Consider the following 24,748-nt stretch of genomic DNA (forward strand, 5'->3'; position numbering starts at 1 on the left):
TAAAACTTGGTAATCATACTAAATTATAATTTTTCTAGTTATAATGGAGAATGGGATCTAGCTCGTAAAGCAATGGATGACATTTTATATAGAGCTCAGCTGGAGTTGTATCCAGAACCACTGCTGGTAGGTATTATGTTGGGATTTTTTATACAAATCTAGATACAAAGTAACTAAACTGTAAATCATGCTGGTGATGCAGCATTATAATGAACCAATGAACCATAGGCCCACAAGGGATCATCTGTGTCCTACCTATGCTAAAGATGTTTGGAAGCATGCATTTTTAATACTCCTTCACCCCCCCCCACCCCCTCCCAAAAAAAGTTGTTTACTTTATGCACTCAAACAATGGAAAAGTAGAATTTAAAGCCTTGGGGGAGGCACAAAAGCACCATGAAGGATGTGGTAAGTAGTCATTGTTTTAAATGGGGACTACCATCAAAGCAGCTGTTTAAAGCATTGTGCTGGTTGCTTGATTTAAGACTCCAAACCAACAGGAAATAAAGGCATAATTGCTAACAGATTTTAGTCTAATCTTTGATAATTACTTTGAATCATATGATCATAGCTGATCTCAGATTGCATGTGGTATTATATTTTTTCCAGAGTTGTAAAAATATTCTAATTACTGTAAATAATACTTCTGTTAGAATTCAAATCTTGATAAGAACTTCACCCACATTTTTCCTCCCTAGGTTGCTAATGCAATAAAGGCATCACTGCCTCAAGGTGCCATGAAATCTAGTAAAGAAGGTACAAGATGTATTCAGGTTGAAATTACGCCCACTTCATCTAGAATATCAAGAAATGCTGTGACTAGCATGTCTATTCGGGGGCACAGATGGAAGAGACATGGTAAGAAACACACTGCACACATCAAATGTTATGCTTTTGTTATTAGAGCTATTTTTTTTTAAAAGTTGAAATTCTTAGAGTAATGCACACATTTTCTATTTAATTTTAATCTTAACCAAAATGTCTCTGGTTAGTGAGTGAAAGCTGCTATATACTAGTCTCTCTTTAAAAATCCAATATATTGGATCTTTCTCTGAAGAGTATGAACAGAGCAGTCTTAGCAGCTCACTTGGTTCTGTATTGAGTATTGCCCAGTTGGATGTTTGAGCCATTGTGCTATTGAGTTAGCTTATGTCTAGCTATTATATACTGAGACATAATTGCCAGTAACAGATTCCTTTTTTCTAACTGGGAAATACAGATTTCCTTGCTGTAGCTCTGAGTGAACATTTTCTGTTTCTCTCCTCAGCTATTCAGTTCTTCAAAATTTTTGGTTTTATTTTAAAATGTAGGACTGTACAAAATTCTTGAATCTGTAGCTAAAGAAGTTACACATACCATTTATTTAACTGGAAGCATTAGTATATCAAATATCTGTTAGTGTATCCCAGATTTGTGTCCAGAATGAAGCAATTATTAGTTGTAATAACCAAACTAATTTAAAGCAGGTAATGTTCTCCCTATAGAACCTTCATGCAAAATGTTCAAAGAAAGCTGGGCAGGGTGTAGAGTGGGAGAAGATGGTCATGTTACAATGGTATTAATAATTATTATCATTATGCATGAATAGAAGCTTAAAAAAAAAACTTAATCAGAGGTCTTTAATCATGCCCAGTCTGGGCTGGCAGAAAACAGCACGTTAAGGCTTCTGTTTTTGCGGTAGTCCATTATCTGCACTCTACTTTTCCAGTCTGAGAAGGAAGAGCAAATCCAGCACAGATCAGTGCTCATGTTCGCTTGCTGTGCCTAAGGCCTTGTAACTACCACCTTGGGTTGAAAGCCGGTGAAGATCATTAATATTGGCTCTTATATAATATGGTCATTCTTTATCTTTAATTGATGTTTTGACTGTTTTGGGATGGGCTCAGTGTTGATATTACTATGATAGGCATCATTATTATATAGGCAGTATAATAACTAAATTACTACAAGACTGTTTAAAAAATGGTATATGACCTAGTGATCTTGGATAAGTGCTGATTTTAAAAAAAATTATAACATCCAAATTTGTAGGTAATCTACAAAACTCTCGCTTATTTACCTTGATGTACAATAATGCCCACTGTGGTAGTATTTACATCAATCTCTTCATGAAAAATTTAAAAGTATCAGTGAAAACAGGCTGAGTGCAGTGGTCCTAAGGGATGGCTGTTTATGGGTCAGAGCCAGTGCTGGAGAATACAAGTGCTTAGATAAATTCCAATAGTTATTACTAACTGAAATCATAGGAGTACAAGGAAGTATATCAGCCTACAGTGTGTGAAATGGCTACTGGCCCTTTCTAATTAGCGGAAGAAAGTAAGGCAGGATCTGCTGCTGCCTCAGACTTGTCAGAATCTCCTTGAAATCAGTAAGGGGCCAGCAACTCTCAAGCAAATGGCAGCACAGCGTTTTAATCAAGAAACCATCTCTGAACATGATTTAGCCAGTTGTCACTCTGTCTTTAATCTTGCTCCTCTGTGTGGCTTTGGTGTTGGTAATTCAAACTCATTGATACAGGGAAGCATAGAGCGAAGACAGTGGATCTGTTGTTGCTTCTGTCTGAGAGAAATTGAAGGCAAATTTAACTCTCTCCTGGTGTCTTCTACTTATTGCTTTTGATAATACAGAATAAAAACATGGATTATAATGGGCCAATACTAACAAGTCTTATTTCATGCATTTTAAAGATGCTGACTATCCAGCAAAGATAAAGGTCTTGCAGTCTTTACAAAAATCATGCTTTGATATTGCCTTCTTGCAGGGATCATGCTTCATACAGATGGCGAAGTTCAAGAGACATTGGGTGGGACAAGTATTTGCTGCAGCAGATAACAGTAAGGCAAGAGGTTTGATAGTGTTAGTAGAGACACAAACTCCCATGAAACATAGAAAAAGCTATTCACTTATGAAGAGAGATGGTGTGACCGTTAATAGAGAAAAGCATAATATTAATCTCATTCTAAGCAACTAGTGTGACCCAAGCAAGGAATGATGGTAACCTCTGGGAAAAAAATAAGGGCTCTTTTACAAAAAAATAAGTTCTTGCCAAGATTCCATTTGATTCAGGGAGGGAACTACAATCTAAGACTTTGGATGGTGGCACCAAATGGTTTAACGGGAAAAATTGCACTCCTGGAATAAACTTGTGTAGCCAAAACTTTTCAGCCAAAAATGATTGGGTGTCCCTAATATCCTGTCACTAGACATTTCCAGTATGCCAAAAGTGAATCTGCAATATCTGTTCAATGACTGACAAGGCTTTTGGGGGGTTATAGATGGAAAAGGCTCTATGTATTATACCAGTTTCAGTCTACCTTATTTCCAAAATGTTGTTTATAAAAATTCTAGCAAAAACCCTGACTATTGGACAGCAGGAATTTCTTTCTGAATCATAAATCCAGGCCGGACAGGCTTTCTTAACAGGCCATTAAATGTAATATATAGACTGGGGGGGAAAAAACCCTCAAACGTTACAGCTGCTCCTTTTTCTAAGGGGTCAGGGTGTACTTTTCTGGGTGGAGGAAAGACTTGCTTGAACCATTCTCCAAATTTGATGTAGACAAACTCATTATAAAGATCAAAATACTGTGAAGTAACTCTTGTGTTGCAGTGGGAACTGACTTATTAATTCCCGATGAATTTCTTCTGAGGAGCTGGATAAGATTTGGGTTTTGGACATAAATCTTGAACCAACAGCTCCTGCAGTGATTAGGCACTCATAGACCAGAGAATCCTGAAAAAGATATTGCCATCATACTTGGAATAGTGGGGCTCCAAGGGCTGCCTCACTTTTTCCTGGCCTGTGGGTAGAAGGTAAGAACAAGAACAGCAGCCAGGGATTGGATGTGATATATCTCCTACCTTGCTACCTCTTATCCTTTACTATCATGAAGTCTCTCTCTCGTGGTGCGGCGGGGTGGGGGATGGATAGCAGCTGCTTTGAAACTGCATATCCATCTGTCTACCAGCTCCCTCTCACTCTGCCAACTGCCCCTGGACTATTCAGCCATGGAAGCAACATGTGAGGAGGCAGCCACCTGCCCCACCCATGGGAGTAGCAGGTGGTGGTTGCTGTTTTATGAACTACTTGCAGATGTGGTAAGTCAGCAGAGACACTGAAGGTGGGAATGACAAGATGTGGTAAGTCAGCAGAGACACTGAAGGCGGGGAGAGAAAATTGGAATGCCCTTTAGGGACGTGTGTTGTGGAGAGAGGATAGTCTGAACGAGGGTGAACATCCAAGTTGGTGGCAAGAAGGGGGAGGGCTTGTGAAGGCTACTCTACTGACTATATTGTTAGAATTCATCATCTCTTGTTTAATTAGTCTGGGGGCTCTTACTAGGATATGCAGAGAATCCCTGTTCATGACATGAATACAAAGTTAGTCTCAGCTGAAACTTGATACCAGTTTTTAAAAACTAAAGGAGTTTTGAGATTAGTTTATTGTTTAGTAGAAACACTGACAAGCTAGATGTCTTGGTGCAGAAAATAGGAATTTAGATGGACTGCACAGTATAAAAATATTTGGAATACAAATCACACACTCTTACAAGCTGCTATCTCAAGAAAATTCTTTCTTTGCTACAGACCATTTATGGGCTGGGTGTGTGGACTAAGTTAATCAAAATGTGCTATTTACCCCAAATCTTGTTATTGCTGGTGGCTGTAACATATAGATTCTGATAAATAGTTCTAAGAGCTTCAGTGAAATACTGTTATATTTGTTTGAGGAAAATGGCTTTGACTATCCAGTAAAATTTCCTCTATGCAGAAATCCAAGAGGATGGGGATTTCCTGATGTTTACAGCTATTAGCTGCTGATGTCAAATGCATTACACAATGAACACTTTACACTGAAAAGCACAGGCTTTGATTCTGTGAAAATGGAGTGACTTCTGACATCTCAAACTTCCTAATACCAATAGTTAGGTACCTGGAGATAGAACACCCTCTTATGAAAACTTTCAACATATAAGCTGAAAAGAAAATGCAATTAAAATCTGAAAGATCTGTTCTCTGGAGACATTTTGGAATAATTTGAACTCTTAGAATGGAAGTACAGTATTATGATGTCTTCTAGTACAGACTAACCTTCACTAACTTCTGGGAGCATCCAAGTACAGTAGTTTAGTTGGAGAAGTGTGGACTTATGACAAAAAACAAAATAGACGGTTGATTTTTTTTAATGTAATGACTTATTGGAATAAGTAGCCCACGAAAGCTTATGCTCCCAATGCATTTGTTAGCCTCTAAGGTGCCACAAGTACTCCTGTTCTTTTTGCGGATACAGACTAACACGGCTGCTACTCTGAAACCTGGAATTAGACACAACTGCAAAACTAAGATGAGAAAAACAGTGGAGAAAAATGTGTTAAACCACTTAATCCCAAAAACTGGGAAATCCATATGGAGATATACAAGGGCATCTGAAAAGCTGTGTAGTTTAAAATAATTATGCTACATAACTCAGTTGGCTCAGGATGAAATTTCAAAAATGTTCTTACTTAATTTTAGAAAGTATTGGCAATTGGAGAAGTTGTTGACAGCATAAAGCCTATTCAGCATTAAAATCTGTGGACTGGCTGAGGGTTAGATATGCTCCCTATGGATCTGGTGATACTGCTGTGTAAATTCTGATTTCATGACATAAAGGACTGGAAAGTACTTTCGTTAATTCTGACAACAGCTAGTTACTGCCTTTTATGAGGCTGATGTACTGATCTCACATGGAATGCTTAAATTTGAGCCACCAACCTGAGTATTGAAATTTGACTTATTTCCTAATACTGTGACGTGTATGCCCACCCATCGTCCCCTCCTCGTCATCATACACACACAAAATGGAAGACTGTAAAGCAGGAGCATGGGAGGAGGAGTTGAGTGAGACATCCTGGAGCAGTGGCTGTAGATTTAATAGAAAAATGCATTCAAACACAAAATAATATACTGTTTATCACTAATGTTTCAGCAGAGTTTTTTTAAATGATTAAAAAATAGTTTTTCCAATACTCGAAGAAAATAAGCATATGTAAATGGAAGTTGTATAGAGTATAGATAGAAAGGATAAGGACTTATTTAATATTAGATTTTTATCATATCTCAATGGTCTGGACTCTTACAATTTATAATCTTTTAGTCTAATTTTAAAATTTGCTTTTCAGGAGTAATCAATCTCTTGATAAAATGCATTGTTACCTAATGTGGAAAATTTGCATTGAAGTAAGCCTGTCCACACCAAGTTCACTATAAAATATAACTTACTGCTATGCTATAAATAAAATCTGTCTTTTGAGAAAGATCTGCATATTGTTTAACAGGCTTAGAAATATTACCCCAGTCTCTCTATTGACACTGAAAATCTAGCGAATAGTCTTCATTATAATGGTCACATTTATATGTAACTTCTACTGAAGAAAAATATCATTGTTCTTAGCTGTCTTTCCTGAACAGCACATGCCCTTTAATACCTGTATTCCAGTCATTACTACTATTCCACTGTTTCCATTATTCCTATAATATGTGGTCTCACTTCCTGTATCAGTAGTTCTAGTTCCTCCATTTCCTTGCAGTGGTGTACAGCCATCTCAGTTGTTCCTTTTTGCCTTCACCCAGATTCCTCACCTGATTAGTCTGTCATTTTACTGCCACTGTTGCCTGTCTGACTGTTACTGTCAGTGGTATTGACACAATCTTTCTTCTTGTTATCCATTCTTCCACCCTCTGTTCTTTTTTTCATTGCTGTTCATTGTCTTTTACATGATTTTCCTTTAGCTCAATATTAGAATGAGGCATGGAGATTATATCTCCCAACCATCTTCCCTGAATACCTAGCTTAAAGCTCTCTTAATCAGTCTGTCCTCTGGGAGACAGATATCTTGATCTTTGTCTGAAACAGTCCACCATCTATTCATCAAATTGTGGCTGGCTTTTTATTATTGTTGCTATTGACTTGGTTTTCCTGTAAATAATCTGCCTAAAGGCAAAATAATTTCTTGCATTATCAGTCCTTATAGTTCTATTTAAAAATAAGTATGTAGGGGCTGTTCTGTCTCCAACCATAAATAGAAAAATATGTAGGAAAATTGAATGTCTTGTATAAGGTTAAAAGTTGTATTATTTAAGGAAGAAAGAAAAAGAAAATTGAAAGCAAATGGGATAAAAGCTCTGGCAGCACTTGTCTAGTGCATCTTAAAGTCTTAGATGCAGACTAACAAATTTATAGTAGCTTTAAGTACATTTTTGTTCAGTTTTGTTTTTATAACGTTTTTGTTTTGTCTTCACTGCTGAAATTTTGACAACAGGCAAGCATATATATCTATATAGATACTGAAAAATATAAACCCCACACACACCTTTCATCCTCAAGAATTCCAAAACACTTCAAAAATATTAATTGCTATCTAGCATGCCAAAAACTACAGTGACCCTTCAGAGTTAGGTGTTTTTTTGTTTTGTTTTGTTTTTTTCTGTCTCATTCCATGTTCTTGGCAGTTAGATGTATTAATTCCTTTGGCATCAAATGAGTAGACCTAAATGGTGTCATTTGAACCAAAACTGTAAAAGATGGCTTTTGGGGGCAGGGTGGGAGAGAGGAAACAAGTTGTTAAATTACAGCTGAAATCTGAAAAATGTGAGGCTATAAATGAAAATACCAATCAATGAATTCTAACTGTGTGTTTAAATGTAACTTAGTAACACTTTTGAGATTGGCGTTTCCAGTGCATTGTCATAATGGTTACACACTTAGGCATGCGCATGCAGACAATTTTAAACAGAATTTTAAGATTCCTTATGTCCATTAGAGACCGTTAAAGGTGTTTTTTAGCTATAAAAGATGGGATGTGGAAGAGCTTTGTGGCCAAAATAGGTATTGCCACTGCAAAAAACTGACTTCTCTGCTGCTTTACATAAGTACAGAGGTGTGTAGCCATGTTGAAATGCAGTTGGTTCACCTTATTAGTTAGTACCAGGTGGTGTTCATTTGTTACCTTTCTTCCCTACTCTTATTATTACTTGCTCTAATCAAAAAAGTTCCTGTTAACTGAAATAGACACAATACAAATAGACACCCTTTGGAGGTAACCTTTGTGCCTCCACTCAGACTCCTAAAAAACCTAACAGTAAGTTTTCCTACTTAATCCCTTCCACAAGTGTTGAAATCAGACTTATCTTCACTGCTGAAATTTTGACAACAGGCATGCATATATATCTATATAGATACTAAAAAATATAAACCGCACACACTTTCATCCTTGAGAATTCCAAAACACTTCACAAACGACAGTACTGTGCTAAAGCCACTTCACTTAGAGAGTGGCAGCCTGCCAGCTGATAAAAATCGTGCTAAGCAGTATGGGAAAAGTTTTTGTTTTGGCCATTGACATACAGGCAAACCCCTAACCTAAACCATTAGAAAGGGTCTTCGGATGTTTGCTCATGCAATGCATGGGGGGGCCTTTTGCCATTAAGTTGTTCTTGAAAACATTTCACAAACATTTCACCATTATAGTAAATTGTCAGGTATTTAACTTACTTTCAAATCATTCTGTCCAGCAGATAGCATGACTCTGGTGGTCAAATAGACTGTGTAGTAGCTGAATGTTTGCCAGGTTTCATGCCCCTTCGACTTCAGTGTTTACTCAGATATTTATCCTAAATTAGTGTTCCTTCAATATTCATATGTAAGCTTCATATCAACAAGTTTGAAAGTAACCTTACAGCCCAGACAGTTGTTGTCTGCAGTTCTAAAAACTCAAATACTCTTAATCTTGATATTCTTTACTTAGTCCTGAGGATTTTGAAAGAACTGTTTCACTAATAAATTAAGCACTTCAGAGTAAGGATGAGCTATCATTTCTGGCTATTGCTATGCTTTCATTGGATTTTTTTCATTCTTGTCAAGTTTGTTACTATATGCTCTCAATGTACATAAATAGTATTCTTCTGTGTGATTCTTCTCTCTTCCTGTGCTTGCTTTTGTATGGTATAAATGTGATGATATCAACTTTCATGATGGATACCCAATGACTGCTTACACTTGGTAGCTTCCCCCATCACAAAATCCAGTTCATAGTAGATCTAGTGATGAAAAGCCATTTGACTCCTGAATGTTTTTATTGTCTTAAAGTTTGGAAATCTGTGGTCTAATTCTTTAAAGGTTTTTATAATGCTGGTAGGTTGCTTGGAGTGTAGTTTGTCACATTATATATTGTAAAGTTTGAAAGTTTATTTTTTTCTCTTCCTCCTTCCCCCTCCTCCCCATTCACATTTCTCTCCCTTTCTACCCTTAACCTCTCTTGATGGGTCTTTGTTTATCGGAATCTAACTTTAGATAGTAAACTCTTCAGGGAAGGAATTTGTCTGTAAAGTGCCTTGTGCATCGGGGAGGTGGGAAATAGTTTTTCCATTCTGCAAAAATGTTCATATTTGCAAAATATTTGCATTCAGGTGAAGCCAATACCTTTCAAAATTTTGTACAAGAAACTGGAAGGGTGAGCCTGTTTAGGACACTCACCTTGAATGTGAAAGATGAAAGTTCAGGTCTCTGCTCTGAATTAGGCAGGGACTGTCCTCATCCTAGGTGAGTTCCCTAACCACAGGGCTATTGGCTATTCTAGGGAGGGTTTCTTTCTCTCCCCTCCTCCCAAGCCCCCTAAAAATTCCATCCTGGACCCAAGAAACCTTTGCTGATGAATGGACATAGAAAGTGATGAGTTCCCCTGAAAAATTTAGGTTTTAACAAATTGGCATTTTCTGATGAAAAATTGTTTTGTCAAAATTCTTGACCAGCTCTACTTATGCACCATTGCACTTTAGGTTCTGAAGATCTTCCTATCCCTTTTTACTATAGAAAAATACCACTTTTCCAGTTCAATGGTACTATTTTTATTCATGTGTATGGTATCAAGAACTGCAGCAATCACTGATTTTTGCCACCATTACTGTAAATATCCAGGAATGTCAAAGTATGCTCTTACTACTTTTTAAATGATGGCCCATTCTTCTTTTGCTTTTGGTTTAGTATTGTTTGCTCTCTTCCCCTCCTCATCCATCAGTCAAGTTATAGTACTTTGAAGCTAAGATCATCACTTGTGCCTCAACTTGTTTCCATCATTCTCCAGCATTGCAACAAACTGTTTCTCCCTTATAGCCCATCTTCTCCTGTTTGATGCTGCAGTGAGGTAATTGGCTAGTACTTGAGATCAGTCTGACATGGAAGTGATAAGGATATTATAAACCAAGCTTCACTGTAAGCTCAAATAAGAGCAGAAAATGGGCTGAGGTCAACATGTTTATTGCGCTACTGGAAAGTGCGCAGATGCTATGGAGATGGATGTGATACACAAATTTCTATAGAATAAATATTCCATGTTACACCTGCATAGCTTTTGGCAGGTGTTACTTGCAGATTTTATATAAAGGTTAAGTGAATTTTAAGTTGCTGTACATGAAAGTTTCCTAAGTATGCAGACCTGTTCCAGTTGAAAATAATTTTAAAAAGAGCACAGAGATCAGGTACAATTAGATTGCCACTTTAGCTGATCTGGCTCTCCAGATGTAGGAGTTTCAGTTCAACCACATTCAAGAGATAGTGCTATATCAGTGCATACTGAAGGTATAATCTCTGCTCCTATGTGGTAGTACTTCAAGTTAACATAGAGATAATTGTAAAGATAATTTTAAAAACAAAGTTTTTCTTTACATCTTAGTACAGCTGATACAATATTGTCATAGGGCTTGTCTTCCTGGAGAGCTTTCCTGTTGACATAGTGCTATCTACACAGGGGCTGGGGGTTAAGTTGGTATAACCATGTCACTCAAGAGTGTGGATTTTTCTCACCTCTGAGTGATGTAGTTATGCCAATATTGGTCTGTACTGTAGATCTGGCCATAGAAGTGAATTGAGGGGAAAAAAGTTAAACTCAATTTTGATGTCTAAAATAACATTAAATTTTTGAATTTTCAAGAACACATGTTTCAAGAGCATTCTTCAGGTCTTTAACACTGAAAGAAAAAGGATATTGGAGGGGAGCATAGCACAGCATGGGAGAAATTCTATCCCATCCTCACTAATACTGTTCATTAACAAAAAGTTAATATGCAAACATCTGGCTTAATTCATAACGCTTCAGCCATCCAATTCTGTGTTTTGTTGTTTCATGATTTTGTTTCAGACATCTTTTTTTTTTCCTTCTTTCTTATCCATCTTCATTTCTAGAACAACCAGAGAATGGTAATGATGCTCCTGAATTGGGAAACTTTGTCATACCTGAGATTAGTGTCACAAATGTGGCTGGAGAGAGAACCGGGAATGGGGAAAAAAGCAGAGCACTAACAGAGAATGATTCTCAGCATATACAGGGTGTGCAGGAAACAGCTACAGATCCTAGAACTGACAGCAAAGGCATGCCAGAAATCAGGAGGCAAAAATCTGTAAGAAAAATGATGGAGGATGGAATAAACTCATCTGGCAGAGTGCAGTTTTAGCAGAGCACTTTGTAGCTGCCCTCTAAGGTACCATTGATGGAAAGGGTCACTGCTGCATGTTTGGAGAGTTGCAGTATGCAGTTATCGTGTTTGCATGTTGTCATTTAATAAAAACACAAATGCATGCACTGCACACACAATTTCTTGTTGTGTCTGTGCCACATACAATGATGAAATAACTTGGGGAAACCACACTGTGAAACTCAACACTGACAGAAAATACTTTCCTATTCTTCACTTTGAGCTTATTTTGCATATTTGTTGGATTTACAAATTAAGTTATCAAGGAAACAAAGTGGACTATTTCAAACTTATGCAAAAAGCATTTCAGTACGCTTTACGGTCCCCCCTGCCCCCCGTTATACTATTTGAAACACCTTCATGATGTTGAGACATTCATACTCCAGTGTTAAATTTCTAACCTAGTTATACTGGTAAACAGATAATGCAGAAGGTGACCTTTCAGTCATAAAACTGAAACATTGTTGGGTTTTCTAAACTTTCAGGAGCCATAATGGGTATTTTGCGGCATTGATCTACCTTCATGATTAATTTGCTTTGCAAATAGTATGTAGAAGCATTTGCACATAATAGGATTTATACCGTGTGGTATCTTTCTGATCTGTTCCTAATCTTTTGCATGAATAATAGTGCTTTTTTTTCAAAATCACTACAAAATGAGATTATGCAGGCATGCCTTGTGGTTTAGTAAACGCAACTTGATGAAATTTTAAATCATAATGAATCATTTTCTAAAATTTAATGTAATAGGTAAGTGTTTTATGTTTTTCTACTTTGCTCCATACTCTATTGCTTTATTGCTTCGTGTTTGAAAATGACAAAGTCTAACTGTATATATTTGAATTAATCACAATATGAATAACACTTTTTAATTAACACTTTTCTTGTTCCTTTGCATAGATAATACTGATCTAGCAATTCCAGAAGAACTGATAGAAGTATCTGAGGTTGACGAAGGGTTTTACTCTAGAGCAACTTCTACCACAAGCCAATCTGCCTTATCAAACAGCAACAACACCAGCAGCAAGATCCTTTTAGGGAAGAGCCAACGAAGGTCTGGAGGAAACAAAGCTGGGGGGAAAGAAAAAGAAGCTTCTGGGGAATCCTGCAAAGAAGACATTTCTCGAAAACAAACTCAAAGAGCCCTGAGTGAGAATTTAGATCTTCTGTCTTTAAAGAGACTGACATTAACTACTAGCCAATCCCTGCCTAAGCCTGGCAGTCATAGTTTGGCTAGAACTACCACTACTGTTTTTAGTAAATCCTTTGAGCAGGTCAGCGGTATCACAGTTCCAAATAACCGTAGTGGTGGAAATGGTACTGAAGCAAATAGGTTTTCAGCATGTAGTCTTCAAGAGGAAAAATTGATATATGGAGCAGAAAGAATAGATCTTCCCATTTCAAACAAACAGTCAAATCAGCAACGACCTCCTAGCATCAGCATAACACTGTCAACAGATTGATGTTTGACAAATTACGTAGTATGAACAAGGAATCTGGAGATTCCGTTGATAGTGTTGTACATTGTGCTCCCCATCTTCCCCTTTTAAAATCTAACCCTCCAAATTCTTGATATCGTTAGAGCTTGGCTTGCATTTGACAGTGTGTTTAGATTACAATTTTAAACTATTTTGCATTGTTTCAAATGTTATTAATAGCCTACAGCATTTTTTTTACACTTGCACTTCCTATTATTTACGTCCCCCAGTTGTTAACAAACATTGGCAGCCTCTGTTTAGCCATGCTGGCATAGAGTGTCTGTGTGTTGTAAAATATAGACTGCAGAGCAAAGGGATCCTCTTTCTCAGGATGTAGCTGTTAAGTAACGACATTGCATCAGTGACTGAAGTTTTCTGTTAACAGGGGTTTGTGACTCAGGAATGAAATTTGGGATGACATTTGAATAGGTCCATACAATAAAATCAAGCATCGCAGACCAGGCCAGAGAAAATGTGCTAATGTGAGAGATGTACTTTGTTATAGGCCTACAGCTAGAAGCACCAGTTCAGTGTTCCATATTAAATGGAAACTTTCATAACAGTGGGCCAGATCTTTGCATGTGCCTGACTTAATTCACAAACTCCAATGTGTTTGCACACCACTTGAGTTGCATATTCCTGTAAGTATATGGGTATATGCAAACTGAGTTTTTTGTACGATACGTCTCTGTAAACAATTGGTTGAAAACTTTGCTCCAAAAGTCATACAATGGCAGATCAAACTTCTGCTGGGGACAGGAGTTTTCTGTGATGAAAATGCCATAATACTCAGAAAAGTGACTAAAAATGGCACTGGGTGGGTTCCATGTTTGATTCTGAGTTACCAAATGTGCTCAGTTCAAAAGCGCCAAAAATAAAATAAACAAAATAAATAAAATTCCACCAGTCCTGTTAACTTAAAGTGGAGTCTAGGAGGGAAGGGTTTTTTTATTATTTCTGGCTCAAAGTTTCACTGGCAACAAATATTATTCAACTGGAACTCTGTGATCAATTCTGATGAGTGAGCTAGAAGAGCTTCCTGCTGTTTCCCCTAGCTGCATTGACTGCAATACCAGTCTGTTTAGTCACATTTTTTACCCGTAACCATGTTTGAAGATCCAGGATAGTCAGGCTGCTGGGAAAGACTGTAAACAGTTTTTTCTTTCCATTTCTTCTGCGGTGTGGTGGGATGTAGAATTACAAAGGAGCAAGTCCTCCTCCCAAACTTCCCTCCTGCCCACTCTGAGCCACTATGTTCTGTCAGAACATGCAGTGACTTTGGTTTCTTACCTAAGTCATCAGGAGTAGGCACAAAGCTACTAATTAGAAAGTCATGATCAGCATTTTTCATCACTCTGTGGAAAATGTTCATAATTACAATATCAGTATGTTTATGCTGATTTTGACACTTGTTGCATTGAATCAAGCACATAATTTTAATGGAATAATGTGTTTAAAGAGCAGGCTTGTTCTTGAATGAGATTAGGACAATATTACAAAAGGACATATACAAATTAAGAATCTTGCAAGCACAAAGGGAAATGATACTGTAATTATTTTATACCTAATTTCATTTATGTTGTAACTTAATGTTGTTGTAACTTTCATTTATGTTGTAACATGTAACTCATGTCACCATTATTTTGCCAGTTTGAAACTACAAAATATCAACATTCTTTAAGGTTACTAAAGTAGTGTTTTAAAAAAATCTTATTAGCTGAGATTATAGCTTTAACAATGCTTATTGATTGCAAGCTGCACACAAATGGGGAGAAGAGAAGCTGGCAATAACCACTCCTCGAAAAGTGAGGGAGTGTTTTACATTGTATAACTATGTGGTCTTTTCTCAGGGGAAGTGGAGAAAGTAAAAGGGAGGTCTAATGTATATCCATTCATGAGTATTCAGATCTCTTTGGTGAGGTTCCTTTATAGGCCAAAAATGTCAAAGGGCATCATGACACAGAGCAAGGACTAAAGCTTTTTTAGACTTCCCCTAGTTGAGTTTTGCCCTGAGATCCATTCTTGATTTGACTGAAAACTAAAGCACAAATACATTTAAATAAGCTCTCATTGTAGACTGTCTGCAGCCTCTTAAGCACCTTTTAGAGTGGGGTGACAATGCTGTGTTAAATTTTGTTAATTTCCAGCCATTGCATATTTATAGCATCCAAACCACAGGCAGTGGAAGAGTATTGGGGAGCTGGTAAGAGGTATTACTAGGTAATGTCTACATAATAGACATTCTGCATTTAAGATAACTTGAAATTCCTCCTGGGAGACCAAGAAGGGATGTCCACTAGAGTTTTGCACAAGATCCTTTCCTAGCTCTCACTAAGCAGAAAGCACAGCCTTCCTCTGATTTCCTAGCTGTAGGGTAATACAATTTTAAAATTTAACTTGAACTGTACCTTTAAGTTGACTTATAACTTATTGCTTTAAACTGTAATTCCAGTAAACTTTTTATCATGACAGTATTAAGCATGGATTAGCTTTAAGAATAAATTTGTATTTTAAGTAGTTTCTTTTCTAGAGAAATTGTGATTTTTTAAAAAAATTGTCTCCATAATAGTTAAACCCCCTTTTTGATTCAGTAGTGGTAGAAAAGATTTTGCTATACTGGAAGATCCAGCCATTTAAGTTTGAAGCTACAGAGTAACCGAATTAACTGTCTTTTTTAGAAGTGTATTTGAAATGCCAGGGATACAAATGAGTAACTTTAATGTTTACAAAGCTGTCACTTGACTGTTCTCCAAACTACAGATCAAATGGTATTTTTTAAAAGGGTAAACTGGTTTTATCTTGCACATTTAATCATTCTAACTTTGGCTGTTGGGTTTTTTTCTTCCTAGGCTTAAATAAATGTTAAAACAAAATGATAAAACCCACATTCCTCTTATACAATAGAATTTATATAAGGTTTTATGGTTTTCAAGTAAATGTGATTTAAAGGAAAGATTTCTTAATGCTAAAGGGCTACTGCTTCTACTTACACATGCAGCTTTATGTACATAAGTCTTTATAAGCCTATCTATATGGTTTATTCATTGAGTACATTTTGTGTAACTGCCACAACCTAGGTCCTGGCAATACTGAAATTTTACTCTAACAACCTTTTTATAACCATAAGTATTTAAACTTATAACTGTATTATTTAAACAACTGCAGGAAAGTTTTAGGAATAAGTATGTTTAGCTTCGTGTCTAAGACTGTCCAAATACCCACCAAGACTTCTACTTGGAGACAGTGTTAATTAGTGAATCTCGAGAGATTTTAAACTTAAATTTTATACTAATCAAGTTTGCATTGAGAATATAAAAGTTTTCTTTTTTTAAAGTAAATGTTATTGTAGTCTTAAGAAATTACATCTATATTGTACAATGTAGAGTTCATTTTGAATGAATACATTTCAGGAGTTACCACCATTTAATAGAATATTCTGTAGAAGTAAACAAGAGATCTCATTTAAAAACAAAAAAACTCAAATAAGTGGTACTAAAGAAAAAAATAGCTAATGCTTACACTTAGGTTTGAACTCCATTTCATTATATCAAATGGAAATGTTTCCAGTGCTGCATTAACACAGCAAAATCTAACATCAAAGTATTTGATTACCTAAAGATTAACAGTGAACTACTATTTCCTGTTGTCTAGAACTAGGACACTTTTGTGCAAAGATTGTAGACATTTTAACCACCTTGTGTAGCTATGTTCTGTAGTAATTTTTTTTGTTGAGAAATTGTTGACATTCATGAAAGGTTATTGGAGTTCCTATTGCTAGAAAAAGTAATACTTAAAAAAAAAAACAAAAACTTTCTAGAGGTAACCAGACTCCTTTTGATTAGCATAAGGATTATACAAGTTTTTAGTTTAGTAATTATGGCAAATATTTCTTTAGTCAAAGTTTAATTTTTGAGGTTTAAAATGCTGTATATAGATGTGTAACATATTGGATTTTGTATCTGTGTAACTCCATTTCTAAAAGACTGCAACAATGGACTAGATGTATATTTTTAGTAACACAGGTCTATGGAATAACTGCATCAGTTCACAGGTGTTCTCAGTCTTAACTTGAAAGGTTAAGTTGAAATGAAAGTGCCACACTTTTTCATATTTTTCATGTTTTGCATCGTTTGTGTGATTATTTTTCTGTCTTCTATTTTGGTAATGTAGTGTTTCACTTTCTATATAGTAAAATATGTTTTAAATTGTACTCTAGAGTTAATATTCCTGAAGTATAAACCATGAATTTGCATTGTTTTGTGTTTAATATTTTTGGCCATTGGAATAAACAAACTGGAATTTTGTTTTTCAAGTTGTATACATTTATAAATACTTTAGTACTCCACATTTTTCATAGCAGAGTTTTCCCTCATTGACAGGTTTTGTTGAAATAAATCTTGAGTGGTGAGATTATACTTCTCAAAACACTTGTTCACGTTTGTATGTAAACAAAGAATCTAAAATTGCAATAGGACTGATCATGCTACTACGATGGGGTAACTTGGGGTATATTCATGCATACCCTGGGCTCTACATATGGTATATACTGTGGCCATGTTGTCCTATCTACACTGCAAATAAATATGCTGGACAACAAATGTCTGTAAGCATGTCAACAGTGGCAAAGATTTGTAAGCCTGGCCTACACTAGGAAAATTAGATTTTATTTTTCACAAGCAGTGCAGCTCCACTGATGGCAACATGGTGCTAAAATATCAGTCCTGTCTACAGAACAGTCACAACTGGTAGAGCTGCAACCGTGCTGAATTTCGGGTCCTTATTTTGCCAGAACTGATAGCCATAATATACACAGGGTGCCTTCACTAGCTCTCCAGTCCAATAGTTTTTGTACTGCTGCAGTAAAGAAGCAAACATGATCAAGCAGGCAGTTCAGAGTAAATGGACTTAGTACTGGGTGTACATTCCTCACCCACTTCTCTTTTTGATGTAGCTTGAGGAGTTGAGTTGGTAGCATGAGTAGAGAGGTAATGTTAGTGGTGGTGTTTGCTATCAGCTGGTAATGCTGCATGGAAAGGAAGGTATACAGTAGGACTTAATGTAGCATTGAGCTAGTATCAAGCTAATGCCATTGAATGATGTCCATTATTTAATGTTTTTAAAACTACCTGAACTCTTCTCTTCTTCCTTCTGTGACTAGGAAACAAGATGTAAAAAGCATCTTTAGGAAGGAAATACTTTGTGTTCAGGTGGATTAGTATAAATGTTTACTTTTTTCTTGTTTTTAGTGTGTTGCTATCCAGAATAGAGGTCACACTTAAGAGCTGCCTAACTTATTTGACGTGTTTAGAGTTTTCTTAAGTATAGTTGATACAGCTATGCCATGTATCTCTAGTATTAGGTTCATACTCATCACCCTAATTGCTTAAATTATTATTTATTCCTATTGGACTTCATATTTGGGAATCAGACAGTGTAAAGCAAACTCTTATTTCCATATAAGCAAGTTCCTGGCTGAAGAGTCTCCTTCAAATACCACCACTGTGCTTAGCTTAGTGGATAGGGAACTGGATGGCACTAGTTTGAGTAACAGCCATGTTAGTCTGTATTCGCAAAAAGAAAAGGAGTACTTGTGGCACCTTAGAGACTAACCAATTTATTTGAGCATAAGCTTTCGTGAGCTACAGCTCACTTCATCGGATGCATACTGTGGAAAGTATTCTCCACAATATGCATCCGATGAAGTGAGCTGTAGCTCACGAAAGCTTATGCTCAAATAAATTGGTTAGTCTCTAAGGTGCCACAAGTACTCCTTTTCTTTTTGGATGGGATTAGCATCCCAAGCCCCAGAAGGAAATGAGGTGGAGGTGGGAGCACATGCCGGGAGAATGCAGGTTGGCCCTCCTCATCCTCTGGAGGCTCTATCCATCAATGGACCAGCTGGAGGAGAAGAACTGATTAGCCCCTCACTTTCCCCTTTCATTAATTTAAACCTTAGCCTCAGTCCTTGGGGGAACCTGTTCCTTCCTTCGAAGCCTCTGTTTCAGCAACCTCTTTCTCCTTGTAATTAGTCTCAGAACTGTGTTTTTGCAGATGCTGTGGGTCTGACTGATCACCTGTTATGGGCATCAGGAAAGGAATTTTTCTTCCTCATGGGGCCAAATTGACAGAGGCTTGGTGAAGTTTTTCCACCGTACACACAGCATCTGGGAGGCATAGTTAAATTAAACAGGAGTAGGATTTAGCTAATTAGTGATAGTACAGGATAGGGATGTTAGTTTGTCATAACTTGCGGCCCGTTTCCAGTGTAGTTAAGAGGCTAAAAGGGCCACTCCCAGAAGTAAGACCTGGGATTTTGCTAATTGACCTTGTGTTTATGGGATAGGGGAGTCCTGACCTTTTTAGTACCCTCTGTCCCCCTCACAGGCAGGGGAAGGGTGGGCAGCAGTGAAAGGATTCAGAAGAGTAAGCTAAATTCTAGGGGTAGATTGAGAAGAGTTTATTCTGAGTTATAAGAAAAGGAGTACTTGTGGCACCTTAGAGACTAACCAATTTATTTGAGCATGAGCTTTCGTGAGCTACAGCTCACTTCATCGGTTGCATACCGTGGAAACTGCAGCAGATTTTATATACACACAGAGATCATAAAACAATACCTCCTCCCACCCCACTGTCCTGCTGGTAATAGCTTATCTAAAGTGATCATCAAGTTGGGCCATTTCCAGCACAAATCCAGGTTTTCTCACCCTCCACCCCCCCAAACACAAACTCACTCTCCTGCTGGTAATAGCCCATCCAAAGTGACAACTCTCTACACAATGTGCATGATAATCAAGGTGGGCCATTTCCAGCACAAATCCAGGTTTTCTCACCCCCCCCCCCACCCCCATACACACACAAACTCACTCTCCTGCTGGTAATAGCTCATCCAAAGTGACCACTCTCCCTACAATGTGCATGGTAATCAAAGTGGGCCATGTCCAGCACAAATCCAGGCTTTCTCACCCCACCCCCCTTTTTTTCCCCCCCGGGACACACACACACACACAAACTCACTCTCCTACTGGCAATAGCTCATCCAAACTGACCACTCTCCAAGTTTAAATCCAAATTTAACCAGAACGTCTGGGGGGGGGGGTAGGAAAAAACAAGGGGAAATAGGCTACCTTGCATAATGACTTAGCCACTCCCAGTCTCTATTTAAGCCTAAATTAATAGTATCCAATTTGCAAATGAATTCCAATTCAGCAGTTTCTCGCTGGAGTCTGGATTTGAAGTTTTTTTGTTTTAAGATAGCGACCTTCATGTCTGTGATTGCGTGACCAGAGAGATTGAAGTGTTCTCCGACTGGTTTATGAATGTTATAATTCTTGACATCTGATTTGTGTCCATTTATTCTTTTACGTAGAGACTGTCCAGTTTGACCAGTGTACATGGCAGAGGGGCATTGCTGGCACATGATGGCATATATCACATTGGTGGATGTGCAGGTGAACGAGCCTCTGATAGTGTGGCTGATGTTATTAGGCCCTGTGATGGTGTCCCCTGAATAGATATGTGGGCACAGTTGGCAACGGGCTTTGTTGCAAGGATAAATTCCTGGGTTAGTGGTTCTGTTGTGTGGTATGTGGTTGTTGGTGAGTATTTGCTTCAGGTTGCGGGGCTGTCTGTAGGCAAGGACTGTCTTGGGAGACAGACCATCACAGGGCCTAATAACATCAGCCACGCTATCAGAGGCTCGTTCACCTGCACATCCACCAATGTGATATATGCCATCATGTGCCAGCAATGCCCCTCTACCATTTACATTGGTCAAACTGGACAGTCTCTACGTAAAAGAATAAATGGACACAAATCAGATGTCAAGAATTATAACATTCATAAGCCAGTCGGAGAACACTTCAATCTCTCTGGTCACGCAATCACAGACATGAAGGTCGCTATCTTAAAACAAAAAAACTTCAAATCCAGACTCCAGCGAGAAACTGCTGAATTGGAATTCATTTGCAAATTGGATACTATTAATTTAGGCTTAAATAGAGACTGGGAGTGGCTAAGTCATTATGCAAGGTAGCCTATTTCCCCTTGTTTTTTCCTACCCCCCTCCCCAGACGTTCTGGTTAAACTTGGATTTAAACTTGGAGAGTGGTCAGTTTGGATGAGCTATTGCCAGCAGGAGAGTGAGTTTGTGTGTGTGTGTGTGTCCCCCGGGGGGAAAAAAAAAAGGGGGGGAGTGAGAAAGCCTGGATTTGTGCTGGACATGGCCCACTTTGATTACCATGCACATTGTAGGGAGAGTGGTCACTTTGGATGAGCTATTACCAGCAGGAGAGTGAGTTTGTGTGTGTATGGGGGGGGGGTGAGAAAACCTGGATTTGTGCTGGAAATGGCCCAACTTGATGATCACTTTAGATAAGCTATTACCAGCAGGACAGTGGGGTGGGAGGAGGTATTGTTTCATGATCTCTGTGTGTATATAAAATCTGCTGCAGTTTCCACGGTATGCATCCGATGAAGTGAGCTGTAGCTCACGAAAGCTCATGCTCAAATAAATTGGTTAGTCTCTAAGGTGCCACAAGTACTCCTTTTCTTTTTGCGAATACAGACTAACACGGCTGTTACTCTGAAACCTGTATTCTGAGTTATGAGTTCTCTGTGGGAGTTCTGTAATCCCTGTACTGCAACCACTTAAAATGCCTGGTATGTGAGAGTATGGGTGACAGGGTGGGTAGTGTCCCTTCCCTGTGTCAAGTTTAATAAAGTTGCAGTTACTGCTTAAAATCCATTGCACTTACTGCACAGAATGTAGCTGATCATTTGCATCCAAAGCCATTTAAGAGCAGAGGTGTGTTTTTAAGGTTTCAAAACAAATTTTGGGAACTCTGTACATTTCTTCCTTTCTCAGCTTGCTTTTTTATTTCAGAAAGTCAGATTCAGCACTCTCTCTTTTTCTGCTTCACTGGGGTAAGGCAAGAATGAGCAGAGTCTCAAAGGATATTAACCATATCCTTTCCAATGAGAATACTCAAACATACAAGCTTAAAACTTTGATTTTATAAACAGTCTTAACTAAAATTCTATCACTTGACTGTCCAGGAAAACACACAAGCTGTGCAATTACTAGGGCCCTACCAAATTCATGGCCATGAAAAACACAGACCGAGAAATCTGGTCCTTTGTGTGCTTTTACCTTATATTATACAGATTTCACAGGGGAGACCAGCATTTCTCAAATTGGGGGTCCTGACTGAAAAGGGAGTTGCAGGGGTTGCAAGGTAATTTTAGGGGGGTCGTGGTATTGCCACTCTTATTTCTGCACTTCCTTCAGAGCTGGGCGGCCAGAGAGCGGCAGCTGTTGGCTGGGTGCCCAGGTCTGAAGGCAGCACCCCGCCAGCAGCAGTGCAGAAGTAAGGGTGGCAATGCAATACTGTACAACCCTTTCTCCTGTGCTGCTGCCTTCAGAGCTGGGCGGCCGGAGAATGGTGGCTGCTTACTGTGAGCCCAGCTCTGCAGGCAGTAGCTCAAAAGTAAGGGTGGCCATAGCATGCCATCCTTACTTCTGCCCTGCTGCTGGCAGTGGCTCTGACTCTCCAGCTGCCCAGCTCTGAAGGCAGCACTCCTGCCAGCACAGCACAGAAATAAGGGTAGCAGTACCACAACCCCCCCCTACAATAACCTTGTGACCACCCCACAACTCCTTTTTAGGTCAAGACCCCTAAAATTACAACACTGAAATTTCAGATTTAGATGGCTGAAATCATGAAATTTATTTTAAAATTCCTATGACCGTGAAATGGACCATGAATTTGGTTGGGCTCTAGCAATTACAGTCAAAGCACATTCATTTTTAAATTCAAGGGAATGCTCATAATAAGCACTTTTTTGCTGTAATTGTTCAGTTCTAGTCCTGAGTTATTAATTCCCAACTCTGATTCACGATACAGTAAATAATATACTATAACCAAAATTAATGATCTGGAGGATGGCGTGGATTGCACCCTCAGCAAGTTTGCAGATGATACTAAAATGGGAGGAGTGTTAGATACGCTGGAGGGTAGGGATAGGATACAGAGGGACCTAGACAAATTTGAGGATTGGGCCAAAAGAAATCTGATGAGGTTCAACGAGGACAAGTGCAGAGTCCTGCATTTCGGGAGGAAGACTGCCAGGCACTGCTACAGACTAGGGACCGAGTGGCTAGGCAGCAGTTCTGCAGGAAAGGACCTAGAGGTTATGGTGGACGAGAAGCTGGATATGAGTCAACAGTGTGCCCTTGTTGCCAAGATGCCTAATGGCATTTTGGGCTGTATAAGTAGGAGCATTGCCAGCAGATGGAGGGACGTGATCATTCCCCTCTGTTCGGCATTGGTGAGGCCTCATCTGGAGTACTGTGTCCACTTTTGGGCCCCACACTACAAGAAGGATGTGGAAAAATTGGAAAGAGTCCAGCGGAGGGCAACAAAAATGATTAGGGGGCTGGAGCACATGATTTATGAGGAGAGGCTGAGGGAACAGGGATTATTTAGTCTGCAGAAGAGAAGAATGAGGGGGGATTTGGTAGCTGCTTTCAACTACCTGAAAGGGGGTTCCAAAGAGGATGGCTCTAGACTGTTCTCAGAGGTAGCAGATGACAGAATGAGGAGTAATGGTCTCAAGTTGCAGTGGGGGAGGTTTAGGTTGGATATTAGGAAGAACTTTTTCACTAGGAGGGTGGTGAAGCACTGGAATGGGTTACCTAGGGAGGTGATGGAATCCCCTTCCTTAAAGGTTTTTAAAGTTAGGCTTGACAAAGCCCTGGATGGGATGATTTAGTTGGGGATTAGGTCCTGCTTTGAGCAGGGGGTTGGACAAGATGACCTCCTGAGGTCCCTGATATTCTATGAGTCTATGAATCTTTATGGACTGATACCTAAATGTGCCTAAGTGCTGACCACAAACTGTCTAAATGCAACATGTACATAGATTGCAGGATTTAACCAATCTGAAATCTTCAGAAGCAAGTATGCTTGATTCTCTTTAATAATTTGTCATTAGTGTGTTGAAATATACTGTGCATTGTTACAGAACACTTTTTCCCCTAAAGATCTCAAATGTGGCTAAGTTTTTGTATTTCACAAATGGGAATGTTGGGGCAGAGATGTGGGCAGTGCCGTTGACACTCTAGGAACTGGAACATGGGATTCCTTACAGCTACCAGTAGTTCTGTACAACGCCTCAACCACATGGCTTTTAAAGAACACGGCCTTTAAAGAACAAAGCTTAATAGTATGCCCATCACCTTTTTATATGGACTTTGTATTTGGCAAATGGAAAATTGTATGATCAGATAAGTCCTGTTCCTTTTACCATATTTATGCATCCTGTGCAAGCACGCAAAACTATCTTCTTTTATTAATATGCTCTAGGATGTCATATTACACAGATAAATACATGTGCATATTTAACACTGCAAAACAAGGTGGTAAATAATGAATAATCAACCGTTCAATGTCCAGATACATTACCTTGGTCATTATTGCTTTATGAGAAGATGTAACAGAGAGCAATAGACAGACAATATCTAAACATATAAACTTGTATAGGAAAAGAGAATGGCTTGCTGTTAAGAGGGGAAATTTTGGGGTGGCCTAGCAGTTTCCTTTTTTATAAAAGGGATTGGAAGATAAAAATGTGTTACCTCTTTTCACTCTAATAAGGAGTTCCAAAATAGAACAAATTAGGAAAGCAGAAGGTGGTGGGGGGAGGAGGTGGTCTGGTAGGACAGCTTCATGCAAACGTTTAAAATACGACACGTTATCAAAAGG

General features: G+C 38.4%; 1 protein-coding gene across 6 annotated transcripts in view; it reads left to right on the forward strand.

The window, feature by feature from the left end:
* The window catches only part of HYCC1 (hyccin PI4KA lipid kinase complex subunit 1), an 84,326-nt gene extending 67,036 nt beyond the window's left edge, over positions 1-17,290 (forward strand). For 4 of the 6 annotated variants that reach the window (XM_048838368.2, XM_048838370.2, XM_048838369.2 and 1 more), the window contains exons 9-11: positions 39-126; positions 699-858; positions 12,409-17,290. In XM_048838368.2, coding sequence (XP_048694325.1) covers positions 39-126; positions 699-858; positions 12,409-12,971 — 811 coding nt within the window. In that variant the 3' untranslated portion in view covers positions 12,972-17,290. Of the gene's footprint in view, positions 1-38; positions 127-698; positions 859-11,218; positions 11,515-12,408 lie in introns of all 6 variants that reach the window. The other 2 variants (XM_048838371.2, XM_048838373.2) reach the window with 1 other exon arrangement.
* Positions 17,291-24,748: the final 7,458 nt, after the last annotated feature.

This window comes from Caretta caretta, chromosome 2, assembly GCF_965140235.1.
Source record: "Caretta caretta isolate rCarCar2 chromosome 2, rCarCar1.hap1, whole genome shotgun sequence".
Lineage (NCBI taxonomy): Eukaryota > Metazoa > Chordata > Testudines > Cheloniidae > Caretta > Caretta caretta.